At 38.6% G+C, this 15,038-nt stretch overlaps 1 protein-coding gene across 1 annotated transcript in view; it reads left to right on the plus strand.

Annotated features, from left to right (window-relative positions):
- The window catches only part of LOC140850368 (uncharacterized), a 119,920-nt gene that overhangs the window by 88,030 nt on the left and 16,852 nt on the right, over positions 1–15,038 (plus strand). Inside the window, exon 7 of the mRNA XM_073240562.1 lies at positions 6,410–6,495. Coding sequence (XP_073096663.1) covers positions 6,410–6,495 — 86 coding nt within the window. The remainder of the gene's footprint in view (positions 1–6,409; positions 6,496–15,038) is intronic.

Raw genomic sequence — 15,038 nt, forward strand, 5'->3', positions numbered from 1 at the left:
AATGATGTAATTTTCAAAAAAAATGTATCATAAATCCCTATTATGTTGCTTTTAAAATGTAGCAATTCTTTTTTAGTTAAACCTAGTCTAAATGACTTTTCATTGATACACATAATTTATTAATTGAAATACCTACAATAAAATGCACAAATCTTAGTGTACAGCTTGAGGAATTTTGACATGTGTATATATTCATGTCACTGTCAGTGAGATCAAGATATCAGACATTCTAACTAATTTTTTCCCCTTTTGTCTATTTCACCCATTCCCCTATCTCCTTCCCCATGGCAACCATCAGTCTCTTCTGTGTGTTTATGGCTCTGTTTCTGTTTTGTTTGTTTGTTCATTTGTTTTATTTTTAGGTTCCACATACAGTATTTGTCTTTGTCTTATTTCACTTAGCTTAATATCCTCTAGGTCCATCTATGTTGCAAATGGTGAGATTTCATTCACTTTTATGACTGAATAATACTCCATTATGTACATATGTACCTCATGTTCCTTATCCATTTGTCTGGTGATAGACACTTACATTGCTTTCATATTTTGGCTATTGTAAATGATACTGCAGTGAAACATAGGTGTGCATATATCTTTTTGAATTAGTGATTTTTGTTTTCTTCAGGTTAAATTCCCAGAAGTGGAATTACTAGATTGTATGGTATTTTTTATTTTTTGAGAAACCTCCATACTGCTTCCCATAGTGGCTGCACTAACTTACATTCTCATCAACAATTTAGAAGAGTTCCGTTTCTCCACATCCTCTCCAATTCTTATTTCTTGTGTTCTTGATATTAGTAGCCAGTCTGACTGATGTGAAGTATCTCATTGTGATTTTGACATACATTTTTTGATGATTAGTGATGTTGAGTATCTTTTCATGTCTGTTGACCATCTACATGCCTTCATCGGAAAAATGTCTATTTGGGTACAGTGCACACTTTTTAATTGAATTACTTGTTATTTTTATGGAGTTGAGTTGTATGAGTTTTTTAAATATATTTTCTTTATTACCCCGTATTGGATATATAATTTGCAGATACATTCTCCCATACAGTTGTCTGCCTTTGCATTTTGTTGGTGGTTTCCTTTGCTGTGCAGAAGCTTTTTAGTTTGAAGTAGTCCCACTTGTTTATTTTTGCTTTTGGTTCCCTTGCCTGGGGAGACACGTTCCCCCCCCAAAATTACTAATGTGAATGTTCAAGAGCTTTCTGCCTATGTTTTCTTCTAGTTCCATAAAAGCTATGTTTTATAGTTTCAGGTTTTATATTTAGGTGTTTAATCCATTTTTTTTTATCATTAATCTATAATTACATGCAGAACATTGTGTTTACTAGACTCTCCCCCTTACCAAGTTACCCCTACAATCCCCATTACAGTCACGGTCCTTTAGCATACTAAGATGTAAAATCACTACTTGTCTTCTGTGTGTGGTACAGCCTCCCCCCACATTATACATGCTAATCATATTGCCCCCTTTCTTTTTCCCTGCCCTTATCCGTCCCTTCCCACCCATCCTCCCAGTCCCTTTCCCTTTGGTAACTGTCCATTCGTGGGTTCTGTGATTCTGCTGTGTTTTGTTCCTTCAGTTTTTCTTTGTTCTTATACTCCACATATGAGTGAAATCATTTGGTGCTTGTCTTTCTCCACCTGGCTTATTTCACTGAGCATAATACCCTCTAGCTCCATCCATGTTGTTGCAAATGGTAGGATTTGTTTTCTTCTTATGGCTGACTAATATTCCTTTGTGTATATGTACCACTTCTTCTTTATCCATTCATCTACTGATGGACACCTAGGTCACTTCCACATCGTGGCTATTGCAAACAGAGCTACGGTAAACATAGGGGTGCACCTGTCTTTTTCAAACTGGGCTGCTGTATTCTTAGGGTAAATTCCTAGAAGTAGAATTCCTGGGTCAAATGGTATTTCTATTTTGAGCTTTTGGAGGAACCTCCATACTGCTTTCCACAATGGTTGAAGTAATTCACATTCCCACCAACAGTGTAGGAGGGTTCCCGTTACTCCACAACCTCGCCAACATTTGTTGTTGTTTGTCTTTTGGATGGTAGCAATCCTTACTGGTGTGAGGCGATATCTCATTGTGGTTTTAATTTGCATTTCTCTGATGACTAGGGATATGGAGCATCTTTTCATGTGTCTGTTGGCCATCTGAATTTCTTCTTTGGAGAACTGTCTGTTCAGTTCCTCTGCCCATTTTTTAATTGGATTATTTGCTTTTTGTTTGTTGACGTGCGTGAGGTCTTTATATATTTTGGATGTCAAACCTTTATCGGATCTGTCATTTATGAATATATTCTCCCATACTGTAGGGTACCTTTGTGTTCTATTGATGGTGTCCTTTGCTGTACAGAAGCTTTTCATCTTGATATAGTCCCACTTGTTCATTTTTGCTTCTGTTTCCCTTGCCTGGGAAGATATGTTCATGTAGAAGTCGCTCATGTTTATGTCCAAGAGATTTTTGCCTATGTTTTTTTCTCAGAGCTTTATGATTTCATGACTTACATTCAGGTCTTTGATCCATTTCAAATTTACATTTGTGTATGGGGTTAGACAGTAATCCAGTTTCATTCTCTTACATGTAGCTGTCCAGTTTTGCCAGCACAATCTGTTGAAGAGACTGTCATTTCCCCATTGTATGTCTATGGCTCCTTTATTGTATATTAATTGACCATATATGTTTGGGTTAATGTCTGGAGTCTCTATTCTGTTCCAGTGGTCTGTGGCTCTGTTCTTGTGCCAGTACCAAATTGTCTTGATTACTGTGGCTTTGTAGTAGAGCTTGAAGTTGGGGAGAGACATCCCCCCCACTTTACTCTTCCTTTTCAGGATTGCTTTGGCTATTCAGGGTCTTTGGTGTTTCTATATGAATTTTTGAACTATTTGTTCCAGTTTGTTGAAGAATGCTGTTGGTACTTTGATAGGGATTGCATCAAATCTGTATATTGCTTTGGGCAGGATGGCCATTTTGATGGTATTAATTCTTCCTAGCCATGTTTAATCCATTTTGAGTTTATTTTTGGATGTGGTGTAAGATAGTGGTCTGGTTTCATTCTTTTGCATGTAGCTGTCCAATTTTCCCAACAACATTTACTGAAGAGACTCTTTACAGTATAATTTTTTTCTTAATGGGTCTAACTTTGAAACAAATTCTAAAGAGGTTAATGTATCTAGTGGAAACAAACCTGATTACTCTGCATTCTGTTAGTATATACTCTGCACCTGAAACGGTGAATGAACACGTGAATATAGCAAACTTTCTGGTTGTTGATTTAACAAATATTTATTGAACAATTGCTATGTCATCCACTGTGTTAGGTGGTTAGATTCAGTGTTGAGTAAAACCAGATACTTGACCTTCATAGAATTTATAACCTTCTGGAAGAAAGACACATTAAACATAATTAGATTAAAAGTAAAATTAAACTAAAATTATCAGTCATGACAAGTTCTAGTAGCACTCTAAGTGCTCATAAATGAAATGTTTTACCTTCTCCAGGAGGCCAGAAAATATTTCCCTGAGAAATGACAGTTGAGCCAACATCAAAGGGATAAGATATTTACAAGTTAACTTGGGGAGAAAGAGCATTCATACTGGAGAATATTATTGCAAGTGTAAAGACTTGGAGGTAGATGTGATCCTGGCGAGTATGAAGGAATAAAAAAGGCCTGTGTGACCATCCTAAGAGCAATTGGAAGCCACTGGGGAGAGTTAAGTAAAAGTGTATGTTAAATAATGTATTATGACTGAATTGTGGATAACTGGGCAGGGACAAGTGTGAGTTGGAAATAATTTTAAACACACCCAAGAGGAAATACCAGGTAGGCAGTTGCAGTTGTATATTTAGATCTGGACTAAAAAAGAGATCTCAGACAAAGGTAGAAATTTTTGAGTCATCTTTGGTTAGGTGACAAATTAAAACAATATATACATGTATATCTTTAGGGTTCAAAAGTATATTGTGAAAAGAAGAGTCAGCCTTGAACTCACGACTGATTAGAGGTCTGTGAGCCTTAGAAAAACAAGATAGAGTGTGTAGAGAGGAGGGAGGAAAACCAGGGGAGAGATCTGCCCTGGAAACCAAGGACCGAGTGTTTTGAGGAGGAGGAAGCAGTCAACAGTGTCCAATGCTGCTCAAATGTCAAGTAAATGAAGTCTGAAAACTTCCTGTTGAATTTTGTGATGGTTTAAAGTGGACCATTTGGAAGGGAAACTGGAATTATGTGGAATGCGTGAAATAGTTTGAACTCTTTAAGCATAGCTCTGAGGCAGTTGAAGAGAGATGGTGCTCCCAGTCATCTTTGTAGTGTGGATGTTTTGTTGTGTCCTTGGTGAAAATGATCCTCGCATGATTAAAAATCACTGGGAGACATCCATTTAAAGAGATGGATAGTACTAGAGGAAAGGAATACTAGAGGAAAGGAATAGTCTATAGAAAGGGTCTTAGGAAGGCAGAAAGGGATGGGCTCCCAAAACACAATTAGGAGACTAACCAGACGTGTAGGGGTATTTCTTATAACTTTATTTATTAATAGAGGGTGAGGATGCCAGTAAATTTGTATTTGTGGTAATAAAAAATGATGCTTCCCATCTGATATTTATTTTCTCCATGAAATTGAAAAACAAGAGGAAGAAGGTCAGATGTTTTAGGAAAGCACGCAAAGGTTTAAAATAGTCGTTCTAGAGTGTATTGACCAAGGAAGTCCAGTAGAGTTGCTAGGAAGTGTAGAGGCCAGTCAACGTTAGCCCTGGGGGATTTGTCGTAGAATCTCAAGTATTTCCTGCCTACTGGAGTGTTGTGAAAAAAGACTCAGAATGTTGCTTTCATCCAGGATTAACCAGAGGGAGTTTAAGGTATTGGCAAGTGTTGATCATGTACCCAGACTTGATAAAAGGAAAATTAAAAGGCCTAACCATTTGAGAGAAGGTGAAAGGGGTCAGTGAACTGGTGGTTTCAGTGAAGTCACAGACCGTTGTGGTGGATGAAGTTGAATAAGCAAGCTGATGGAAGTTGTGCTCTCATTGTGAAGTATTTGAATTTAAGATTTCAGAAATGGAGTGGTTATTAGTGATGACAAGGGCTACAGTGTGACCATGGAGTTGTGGGTGGCTGAGATGGAAAAGATTAGGTCATTAGAAAAGAGGAAGTCAAGAAGTGAGGATGTAATATCAGATGGGTTATTCAAGTGGACATCTACCGCACCCAGAATGATGGCAAAAATTAGGATGGAGAGAAATTGTAAATTGATTGCCAATATGTTCAGTGGATAAGGGATGAATGATACTAATAGGAGATAAGAGAAGCTGTTAAGGCTTAATTCAAGAGCCTTGAAGAAACAGGATGAGGTTGATAATACTATTTTGGTGAGAAGAATTTGAGGGTTTGTGTGTGCCAGGCTCTCTTGCAAGGCACAGAAAACACTGTGTAAATAAATACTGCAAGGCCCTGTCCTCTGAGAGGAGCTCAGACTATAGAAGAAGGCAGCCATATGTACAGTTAGTGACAGTACAGTGAGATCCTACCTTCAAAGTATGGTGGGAACCTCAAGGAAGAACAGGTTATGTGTAGCTGAAGAAATCATTGAAGGTTTCACAGGAGAGATTATATCTGAACTGAAGTTTATGTACTTCCTCAAGTGGAGAAGGAGAAGGACATTTCAGGAAGAATTGTAAGATGTATGGCTCCTAACAATGACAGACGAACATAAACTCAAAGTGATAGCATCCCTTCTCGTAGTAAGCACTGTCGTAATACAGCGTTCTTTATCATTATAATATCTCCATCTCTTTGGCCATAGTTCTGTTTTTTTGTTCTAGAGTTCAACATTGTTCTCTAATGGTATGATTGAAAGCATGTATCTGGTGTGTGTATGTCCTTGTGTCTTTGGTGTTTCTTTTAAAGTTACGCTTGAAATACTATATTACCAAAAGTAAATGCGGAGGTGCTCTATAAATAAATACAATACAATTCTTTGACATAATTTGCTAGTGTTGTTACAAACACTCCTTCAGGAAATTAAATGTCCTCATTATGGGTGAAGTTCTGTTTTAAACCACAAGGACACAAAGATGAACATGATGGTCTCTGACCTCAGGGAACTCATCGTTTATTATGATTCAGGAACAGGTATGGGTGATATCAATATACTAACCACAGGGAATGCTATCACCTTTTTAAAAATCACAACTTATTTCTCTTAAATCCTCAGACGTGTTCTTAGAATGTTGATTTATTCCTTGGCTGTTTATGGAAGAGGTTTGATTTCATCAAGCTGAATATAGATAAACAAAAATTTGGTTCTATTGGTAATCTATAATAAGACTCAAAACAAAGTATGTTTCCTCTTGAATTAAGAGCCTTCCTAATTTTGGCTTTATTCCTCACAGGTTGTGAAGATGAGAAAAGAAGTGAAGAGAATCCGGTTTTTTATCTGAAAACTTGTCGGGAGTGTGAGCAGACTGGAGTCAAAAAAGTAAGTCACTTAAACTAATGGTCCCGGGACTAATAAAATGTGAAAGTTGTTTTTATTCAGTATTTACAAAAGTGAAGTGTGGGACCTAGAGGAATAATTAAATATCTTACTCATGCAGCACTTTGTTTTATATGTGGAAAGGATGTGAGTGAGACAAAACATGCTGTGTCATTATGTCATTATATGGTTTGGACCTTATTTACTTTAAAACATGTGATGAATTCTTCTGATTTTTTTCCTAAACTCTCCTTTCTGCCATTTTGGAATGAAAGCCCTTTGGGGTTGTTTATGTGTTTTATGTTATTGGAAGTTACTTTAAGATGTTGCTATAGTTTAACAAATGTACTAATACTAGATCGGTTACAAAGATTTTATATCACTTTATTCCTTGAATTGGTGATTAGTTTGAAATTCTCAGTGTCTTGTGGAAGTACTTATGAAAACAACATGTTCAACCTAATTTTTTTTGAAAATGTACTTCGTAATTTTAGTTTCAGTAGTATTAGAGGAAAAATATGCTATTTATAGGTTTTATGCTTTAAGATGTGTTTTAATCCTGATTAATTTCTTGTTCCTTCTTAATAAATATTTCAGAAGCTGCCTCGGGGCCATACGTTGTGGATGCTTCCTTCAGACTTTTAATGACCTTGAAATCTAGTGCTTGATGATACCTCTGTTGTGTATTAGGGTCTTCAAATACAGGGAAAATGGCACTTCCTTGTTCTCTCAGCCACTCCCTCCACCCCCCTGTTTCTAGTCCTTGATTGCAATCACACGTACGATGACAGGGCTCTATGTGATATGGGGACGGTTCTGCAAATGAAGCCGGAGGAAGAGGGTGTGCTGACAGCACCATTTTCAAGGACGGTTCAGGGTTGTTGAGAGGGGGGTGTCCTCCGACTCCTCTTCCTCTTTCTGTTGCCTTAGCTGCGTTAGGGAGGGATAACTGCAGGGGATAGGGCGTTCCTTCCTCTGGGCTATTCTGAGTCTCCTTATATGCTTTTCTAATTCCTCCCCCGATAGCTCCCCTTCCTCATCTGTAGATCCTCCTCGCTCGGACCCCCTCTCTGAGGTCCTAGCGGAGGATCTTTCCTCCCGGACATCTTCCAGGACTTCCTCCCCCTCTCCATTAGCCCTTAGGAGTGCCCGGAGTGGTTCCTCCGCCCGCATAACCCATAGTGCGGAGGAAAGGAGATTGACTCTATTCTAAGTTGAGGTTACGTGCGCCCGCGCTTGTACCCCTGAATTGAATCTCCTTACAGCCTGAGAGTCCTCCCTAACTGGTTTTCGTCGCTTCCCGCGAACTTTAGTCTACGTCGCTTTACCTGCGAACTTTCCACAGCGCTCTTATTCTTTCGTGAGGAAACGCAGAAACATATACAGACTAAGACAGAACAAGACAAGGAACACAAAGGCTAAACACACACACCACAATTGCTTGCATTCGCACGACCTGATGTTGCTTTCACTTTGTCCCTGACCATACTCACCACTCTCCAAAATGTCAGTCACTCGTGTAACTCTTCCAAAGGGTGCCCACTTGGATCACCGCAGGGTGAGAAGTTCCACTCCATCTTCGGATGCCAGGTTTTCGTCCTGAGTTTCGGCACCAGCTATCGCGTCCCGCCATCTAGGGCAACGGCAGGAGAACGATCACCGAAGGCCTGGTTCGTTAGGAATCTTTATTATGGGCGTCCGAGCATCCATCTAGAAAGGCAAAAGCAAAAAACAACCACCACAACCACACCCACTTCCTCCAGGGCAGCAGCTTATATAGCACATCCCAACCAATCAGCTGACTGATCACGCGCCAGGTTCAGTCTTATTGGAAGCATGTGAAAAGCATGCTATGAGCACGAGCACGGAAATGGGGACAAGCCAATCATGGAGACTTCCTTATGCGCTGAGCTGTAGGGCCAGGAAGGGTGGTGTCTAGGAAGCAGGCGCCATCTTTAGGGCGTTGTCCAGCTAAAGTGGGACTCAGCCTCGGCCGTAGGCCGGGCCCCCACAGTGTTGGATCAAAATGATCCATGTTTTTGTTCCTTTCAGCCAGACTCTTCACTAGCATAATTTTTAGTCTTCTCACTGCTGTTACTTTCTGGAAACTTTCATTTACCAAGTGACATACCATTAAATGTCTGGGAGACTCTTTTATTGCAGAACTTAAAAACAGCATTTGGTACCAACAATTATCTTAATTGTAGGGTCATTTTGCATATATATTTGACTTACATTTTGGTATTCAAAGTTTTGAGATAGATAAGAAAGCAAGATAATTCTCCAATAATATTTTAATTGAGTTAGATTTTCAAACTTCTCACCATGTTTTCCTTTTGAAGAGATGATTAAGTGTTTTATAGGACAAAATTACCACAGTGAGTCTGAGTGGAAGGTGTAGGACATGGTTTTTCTTTGGTGTGAGGTACGTTTTTTGTGAGGTGTTTTCATGTGTTTTATTTTCATGATACTGCAGAATTCATAGAATCCATTTGATGCATAATTCTCAAAGCTCCAACCCCCTTCTTATCAAGGCATTCAGTAACAATATCCTATATTTGACTTCTGATTAACATTTGTGTCAATTTGGGTTACACATTATTTAGGCCTTTTCGTATACTGTTTTTTTCCCTATAAAATCCCGATAGAAATAAAGTCTCCAGAGACCTTTGTTCTGAGGACAACACTGAGACGGGAATCACGATTCATCCTTTTGCCTCTTACACTTGCTCTTAGCCGAGGCCCTCACTAAATTACATTCCTTTACCTAGATTTTTCCACATAATTTCTTCTTTATAGTTTATAATCATAGTCCTAAATTATCCAGAGGCTTAGAACTACTATACAATTGCTGATTTTATTTTATCATGGAAGGATGCATTATATATAATAAGGCTATGTGCACTGTGTGAAGAGTTTGAGAACAGAAGAATCATTACTCTTTAGAATACTTTCCTTCTGTAACTCTCAGTAGTTGCTTTAATTTAATTAATTAAAAAAGGAAATCCTATTTGATCTTTACGTGGAAGTTTTTTTTTCTTTCTCCACAACCTCGCCAACATTTGGAAGTTTTTTTTTTCTTATCCTTAAATTTCATCCGCAGTAAGGAATCAGGCTCAGTCATAGAGTTCATAGGTCTTTAAGACCTTTTTGGAAAAGTTTTTGTGTTGTAGCCTCATAGAAAGCTAAATTTCATAGCCTGTTTCTTCCTTGAATTCATAAAATTAGTAGTGTATATATTCTTTGAATTCATGGTAGTGGTTAGGGTAGTCTAGATGGGTTGCTGTGACTTCAGCACTTTTTGTAATATTATTTGAAAATTGCATTAAGTTTAAATGTAGAAACCAGAATAAAAAGAATATGAGGAAGACTGTGTTTGGTTTTGTTACATGTCAAATTTCATTTCTTATTCATGGTTCTTTTACAAAATTGGTCTTCCTTTCTAAGAGAAGCAAATAGAGCATTTTTAAAAATTGAAAGTTCATTTGTAATTTGTTAAGGAAGCATTTTTCATGTACATGGGAATATCAAAGAAATGGTCACAAGACAGAAAACTCACAGTTTCAATGAAATCTGGAGAAAAACCTCTACTTACTCGTTTTTTCCAGATGGATTTTTTTCCTTGGCTCATATACAACAGTGTTTTTTTTATTATTATTAAGGTTTTATTGATATACACTCTTCCGAAGGATCCACATGAAAAAACAATGTGGTTACTACTTTACCCATATTATCGAGTCCCCACCCATACCCCAATGCGGTCACTGTCTATCAGTGTAGTAAGATGCCATAGATTCACTATTTGCCTTCTCCATTGGTCTTTGAGTCTGTTCTTATGCCAGTACCAAATTGTCTTGATTACTTTGGCTTTGTAGTAGAGCTTGAAGTTGGGGAGCATAATCCCTCCAGCTTTATTCTTCCTTCTCTGGATTGCTTTGGCTATTCTGGGTCTTTTGTGGTTCCATATGAATTTTAGAACGATTTTCTCTAGTTTGTTGAAGAATGCTGTTGGTATTTTGTTAGGAATTGCATTGAATCTGTAGATTGCTTTAGGCAGGATGGTCATTTTGACAATATTAATTCTTCCTATCCATGACCACAGGATGTGTTTCCATTTATTGGTATCTTCTTTAATTTCTCTTACGAGTGTCTTGTAGTTTTCAGAGTATAGGTCTTTCACTTCCTTGGTTAGGTTTATTCCAAGGTATTTTATTCTTTCTGATGCAACTGTGAATAGAACTGTTTTCCCGATTTCTCTCTCTACTAGTTCATTGTTAGTGTATAGGAGTTCCACAGATTTCTGTGTATTCATTTTGTATCCTGCAACTTTGCTGAATTCAGATAGTAGTTTTGGAGTGGATTCGTTGGGGGTTTTTTTTATGTACAATATCATGTCATTTGCAAACAGGGACAATTTAACTTCTTCCTTTTGAATCTGGATGCCTTTTATTTCTTTGTGTTGTCTGATCGCCGTGGCCAAGACCACCAGTACTATGTTGAACAGAAGTAGGGAAGGTGGGCTTCCTTGTCTTGCTCCTGATCTTAAAGGAAAAGCTTTCAGCTTCTCACTGTTAAGTATAATGTTGGCTGTGGGTTTGTCATATATGGCCTTTGTTATGTTGAGGTACTTGCCCTCTTTACCTGTTTTGTTGAGAGTGTTTATCAGGAATGGATGTTGAATTGTGTCAAATGCTTTTTCAACATCTATGGAGATGATCATGTGGTTTTTGTGCTTCTTTTTGTTGATGTGGTGGATGATGATGGTGGATTTTCAAATGTTGTACCATCCTTGTATCCCTGGAATAAATCCTACTTGATCATGATGGATGATCTTTTTGATGTATTTTTGAATTTGGTTTGCTAATATTTGTTCAGTATTTTTGCATATATGTTCATCAGGGATATTGATCTGTAATTTTCTTTTTTTTTTGTAGTGTCTTTCCTGGTTTTGATATTAGAGTGATGCTGGCCTCATAGAATGAGTTGGAAGTATTCTGTTTTCTTCTACTCTTTGGAAAACTTTAAGGAGGATGAGTATTAGGTCTTCACTGAATGTGTGATAAAATTCAGCAGTGAAGCCTTTTGGTGCAGAGGTTTTTTTCTTAGATAGGTTTTTGATTACCAGTTCAATTTTGTTGCTGGTATTTGGTCTGTTCAGATTTTCTGTTTCTTTCTGCGTCAGCCTTGGAAGATTGTATTTTGCTAGAAAGTTGTCCATTTCTTCTAGGTTATGCAGCTTTTTAGCATATTCTCTAATAATTCTTTGTATTTCTGTGGTGTCCCTAGTAATTTTTCCTTTCTCATTTCTGATTCTGTTTATGTGAGTAGACTCTCTTTTTTTCTTGATAAGTCTGGGTAGGGGTTTATCTATTTTGTTTATTTTCTCGAAGAACCAGCACCTGCTTTCATTGGTTCTTTTTATTGTTTTACTCTTCTCAATTTCATTTACTTCTGGTGTAATCTTTATTATGTCCTTCCTTCTACTGACTTTGGGCCTTATTTGTTCTTCTTTTTCTAGTTTCATTAATTGTGAGTTTAGACTGCTCATATGGGATTGTTGTTCTTTCCTGAGGTAGGCCTGTATTGCAGTATACTTTCCTCTTAGCAAGGCCATGGCTGTGTTCCACAGATTTTTGCAGTGTTGAATTATTGTTGTCATTTGTCTCCATATATTGTTTGATCTCTGTTTTTATTTGGTCATTGATCCATTGGTTTTTTTAGGAGCATGTTGTGAAGCATCCATGTGTTTGTGGGGATTTTCCTTTTCTGTGCGTAATTTATTTCTAGTTTCATACCTTTGTGGTCTGAGAAACTGGTTGGTACAATTTCAATCTTTTTGAATTTACTGAGGCTCTGTTAGTGGCCTAGTATATGATCTGTTCTTGAAAATGTTCCATGTGCCCTTGAGAAGAATGTGTATTCTGCTGCTTTTGGGTGTAAAGTTCTGTAGATGTCTGTTAGGTCCGTCTGTTCTAATGTGTTGTTTAGTGCCTCTGTCTCCTTACTTATTTTCTGCCTGGTTGATCTGTCCTTCAGAGTGAGTGGAGTGTTGAAGTCTCCTAGATTGAATGCATTGTATTCTATTTCCCCTTTTAATTCTGTTAGTATTTGTTTCACATATATAGATGCTCCTGTGTTCAGTGCATAGATACTTATAGTGGTTATTTCTTCTTGTTGGATTGACCCTTTTATCATTATGTAATGTCTTTCTTTGTCTCTTGTAACTTTCTTTGTTATGAAGTCTATTTTCTCTGATACAAGTACTGCAGCTCCTGCTTTTTTTTCTCTCTATTAGTTGCATGAAATATCTTTTTCCATCCCTTCACTTTTATTGTGTGTACATGTTTGGGTCTAAAGTGAGTCTCTTATATTCGGCATATAGATGGGTCTTGTTTTTTTTATCCGTTCAGTGACTCTATGTCTTTTGATTGGTGCATTCAGTCCATTTACATTTTGGGTGATTCGCGATGTGTATGTACTTAATGCCATTACAGGGTTTAGATTCATGGTTACCAAAGGTTCAAGGTTAACTTCCATACTCTCTAAGAGTCTTCCTTTACTCACTTAATATGCTATTGCAAACACAATCTAAAGGTTCTTCTTTTTCATCCTCCTTTTTCTTACTCCTCCATTCTTTGTAAATTTGGTATCATATTCTGTACTCTTAATCTATCCCTTGATTGATTTGGGGGATAGTTAATTTAATTTTGCATTTGCATAGGTATTAGCAGTTCTACCTTCATTACTGTGGTTTTATTACCTCTGGTGAAAGTTATTAAACCTTAGGAACACTTCCATCTACAACAGTCCCTCCAAAATACACTATAGGGATGGTTTGTGGGAGGTAAATTCTCTCAGGGTTTGCTTATCTGAAAATTGTTTAATCCCACCTTCAAATTTAAATGATAATCTTGCCGGATAAAGTAATCTTGGTTCAAGACCCTTCTACTTCATTGCATTAAATAGATCATGCCACTCCCTTCTGGCCTGTAAGGTTTCTGCTGAGAAGTCTGATGACAGCCTGATGGGCTTTCCTTTGTATGTGATCTTATTTCTCTCTCTGGCTGCTTTTAATAGTCTGTCCTTATACTTGATCTTTGCCATTTAATTACTATATGTCTTGGTGTTGTCTTCCTTGGGTCCCTTGTGTTGGGAAATCTGTGCACCTCCATGGCCTGAGAGACTGTCGCCTTCCCCAGATTGGGGAAGTTTTCAGCAATTACCTCCTCAAAACACTTTCTCTCCCTTTCTCTCTCTCTTCTTCTTCTGGTACCCCTACAATGCAAAAATTGTTCCATTTGGATTGGTCACATGGTTCTCTCAATATTCTATCATTCTTAGAGATCCTTTTTTCTCTCTGTGCATCAGCTTCTTTGTATCCCTGTTCTCTAATTTCTATTCCATTAATCGTCTCCTCAATCGTATCTAATCTGCTTGTAATACCCTCCATTGTGCTCTTCGACGATTGGATCTCTGACTGTAATTCATTCCTGAGTTACTGAATATCTTTCAGTACCTCCATGAGCATGTTAATGATTTTTATTTTGAACTCCCTTTCTGTAAGATTCTAAGGTCAATGTCCTTTAAGTCTTTCTCAGGAGTTGTATTCATAATTTTCCTCTGAACCAGGTTCCTTTGGCATTTCATATTTGTATATGGTGCCCTCTAGTGTCCAGAAGCTCTACTCTGTGGAGATGCTCGGTCCTGAAGCAATGTTGGGTGTCACAGAGGAGTGGTATTGGTGCCTGGCAGGAGGAGAGAGGTGTTTCCTGCTTCCCAGTCACTATGCTTGTCTCCACTACCTGAGCCAGTGGGCCAAGCACACAGGTATAAGCCTCTATGCTTTGCATTTGTAGTTGCTGTAGACAGATCTTCCCTTTGGCTGGCCTAACACCAGGTTAGGGTTTGCCAGGTTGGTCTTGCTGGGAGAAAGGCGCAGTAGGCTGCGGTATCACGGAGGAGTGTCCTTGGAGCTGTGTAGGCAGCCAGGGAGCTGGAGCACCTGAAGATCATGAAAGCTCCCAACCTGCTGGGCAGAGTGCACCTGGGCAATTTTGTCTATCCATCCTTTCTCCTCAGCAGTAGGCTCTGTGCAGTCATTGGCCCTTTAGCAGCCCTCTTGCTAAGGGCTTCCTTGTTAGGATGTCTCTCACCCTGCCTGCCTTGCTTTTGTTCCAGAGCAGCCTGATATTGATCCCTGCTTTCCACAAGTGGCTGAAATCTCAGTCCCTCTAGGAATTCTGCCTGTCTTAGCTTCCCAATCCCCTAATCACGAGAGTATCATGAAAGCACCATGCAGTGTAGGTTTGTGCTACCAGAGGGAGCTAGGTGTTCAGCAGTCCCAGGCCTCCACTCCCTCCCTGCTCTGTTTCTCTTCCTCCCGCTGGTGAGCTGGGATGGGGGAAGGGCTCAGTTCCCGCCAGGCCACGGCTCTAGTACGTTACCCTGTTCCATGAGGGCTGCTCTTTTCTCCAAGTGTGTGCCGTCTGGTGCAGTCTCTTTCCTGTTGCTCTTTCAGGATTAGTTGTATCAAGTATATTTTCATA

Source organism: Manis javanica, chromosome 7 (genome assembly GCF_040802235.1).
Source record: "Manis javanica isolate MJ-LG chromosome 7, MJ_LKY, whole genome shotgun sequence".
NCBI classification, from domain to species: Eukaryota; Metazoa; Chordata; class Mammalia; order Pholidota; family Manidae; genus Manis; species Manis javanica.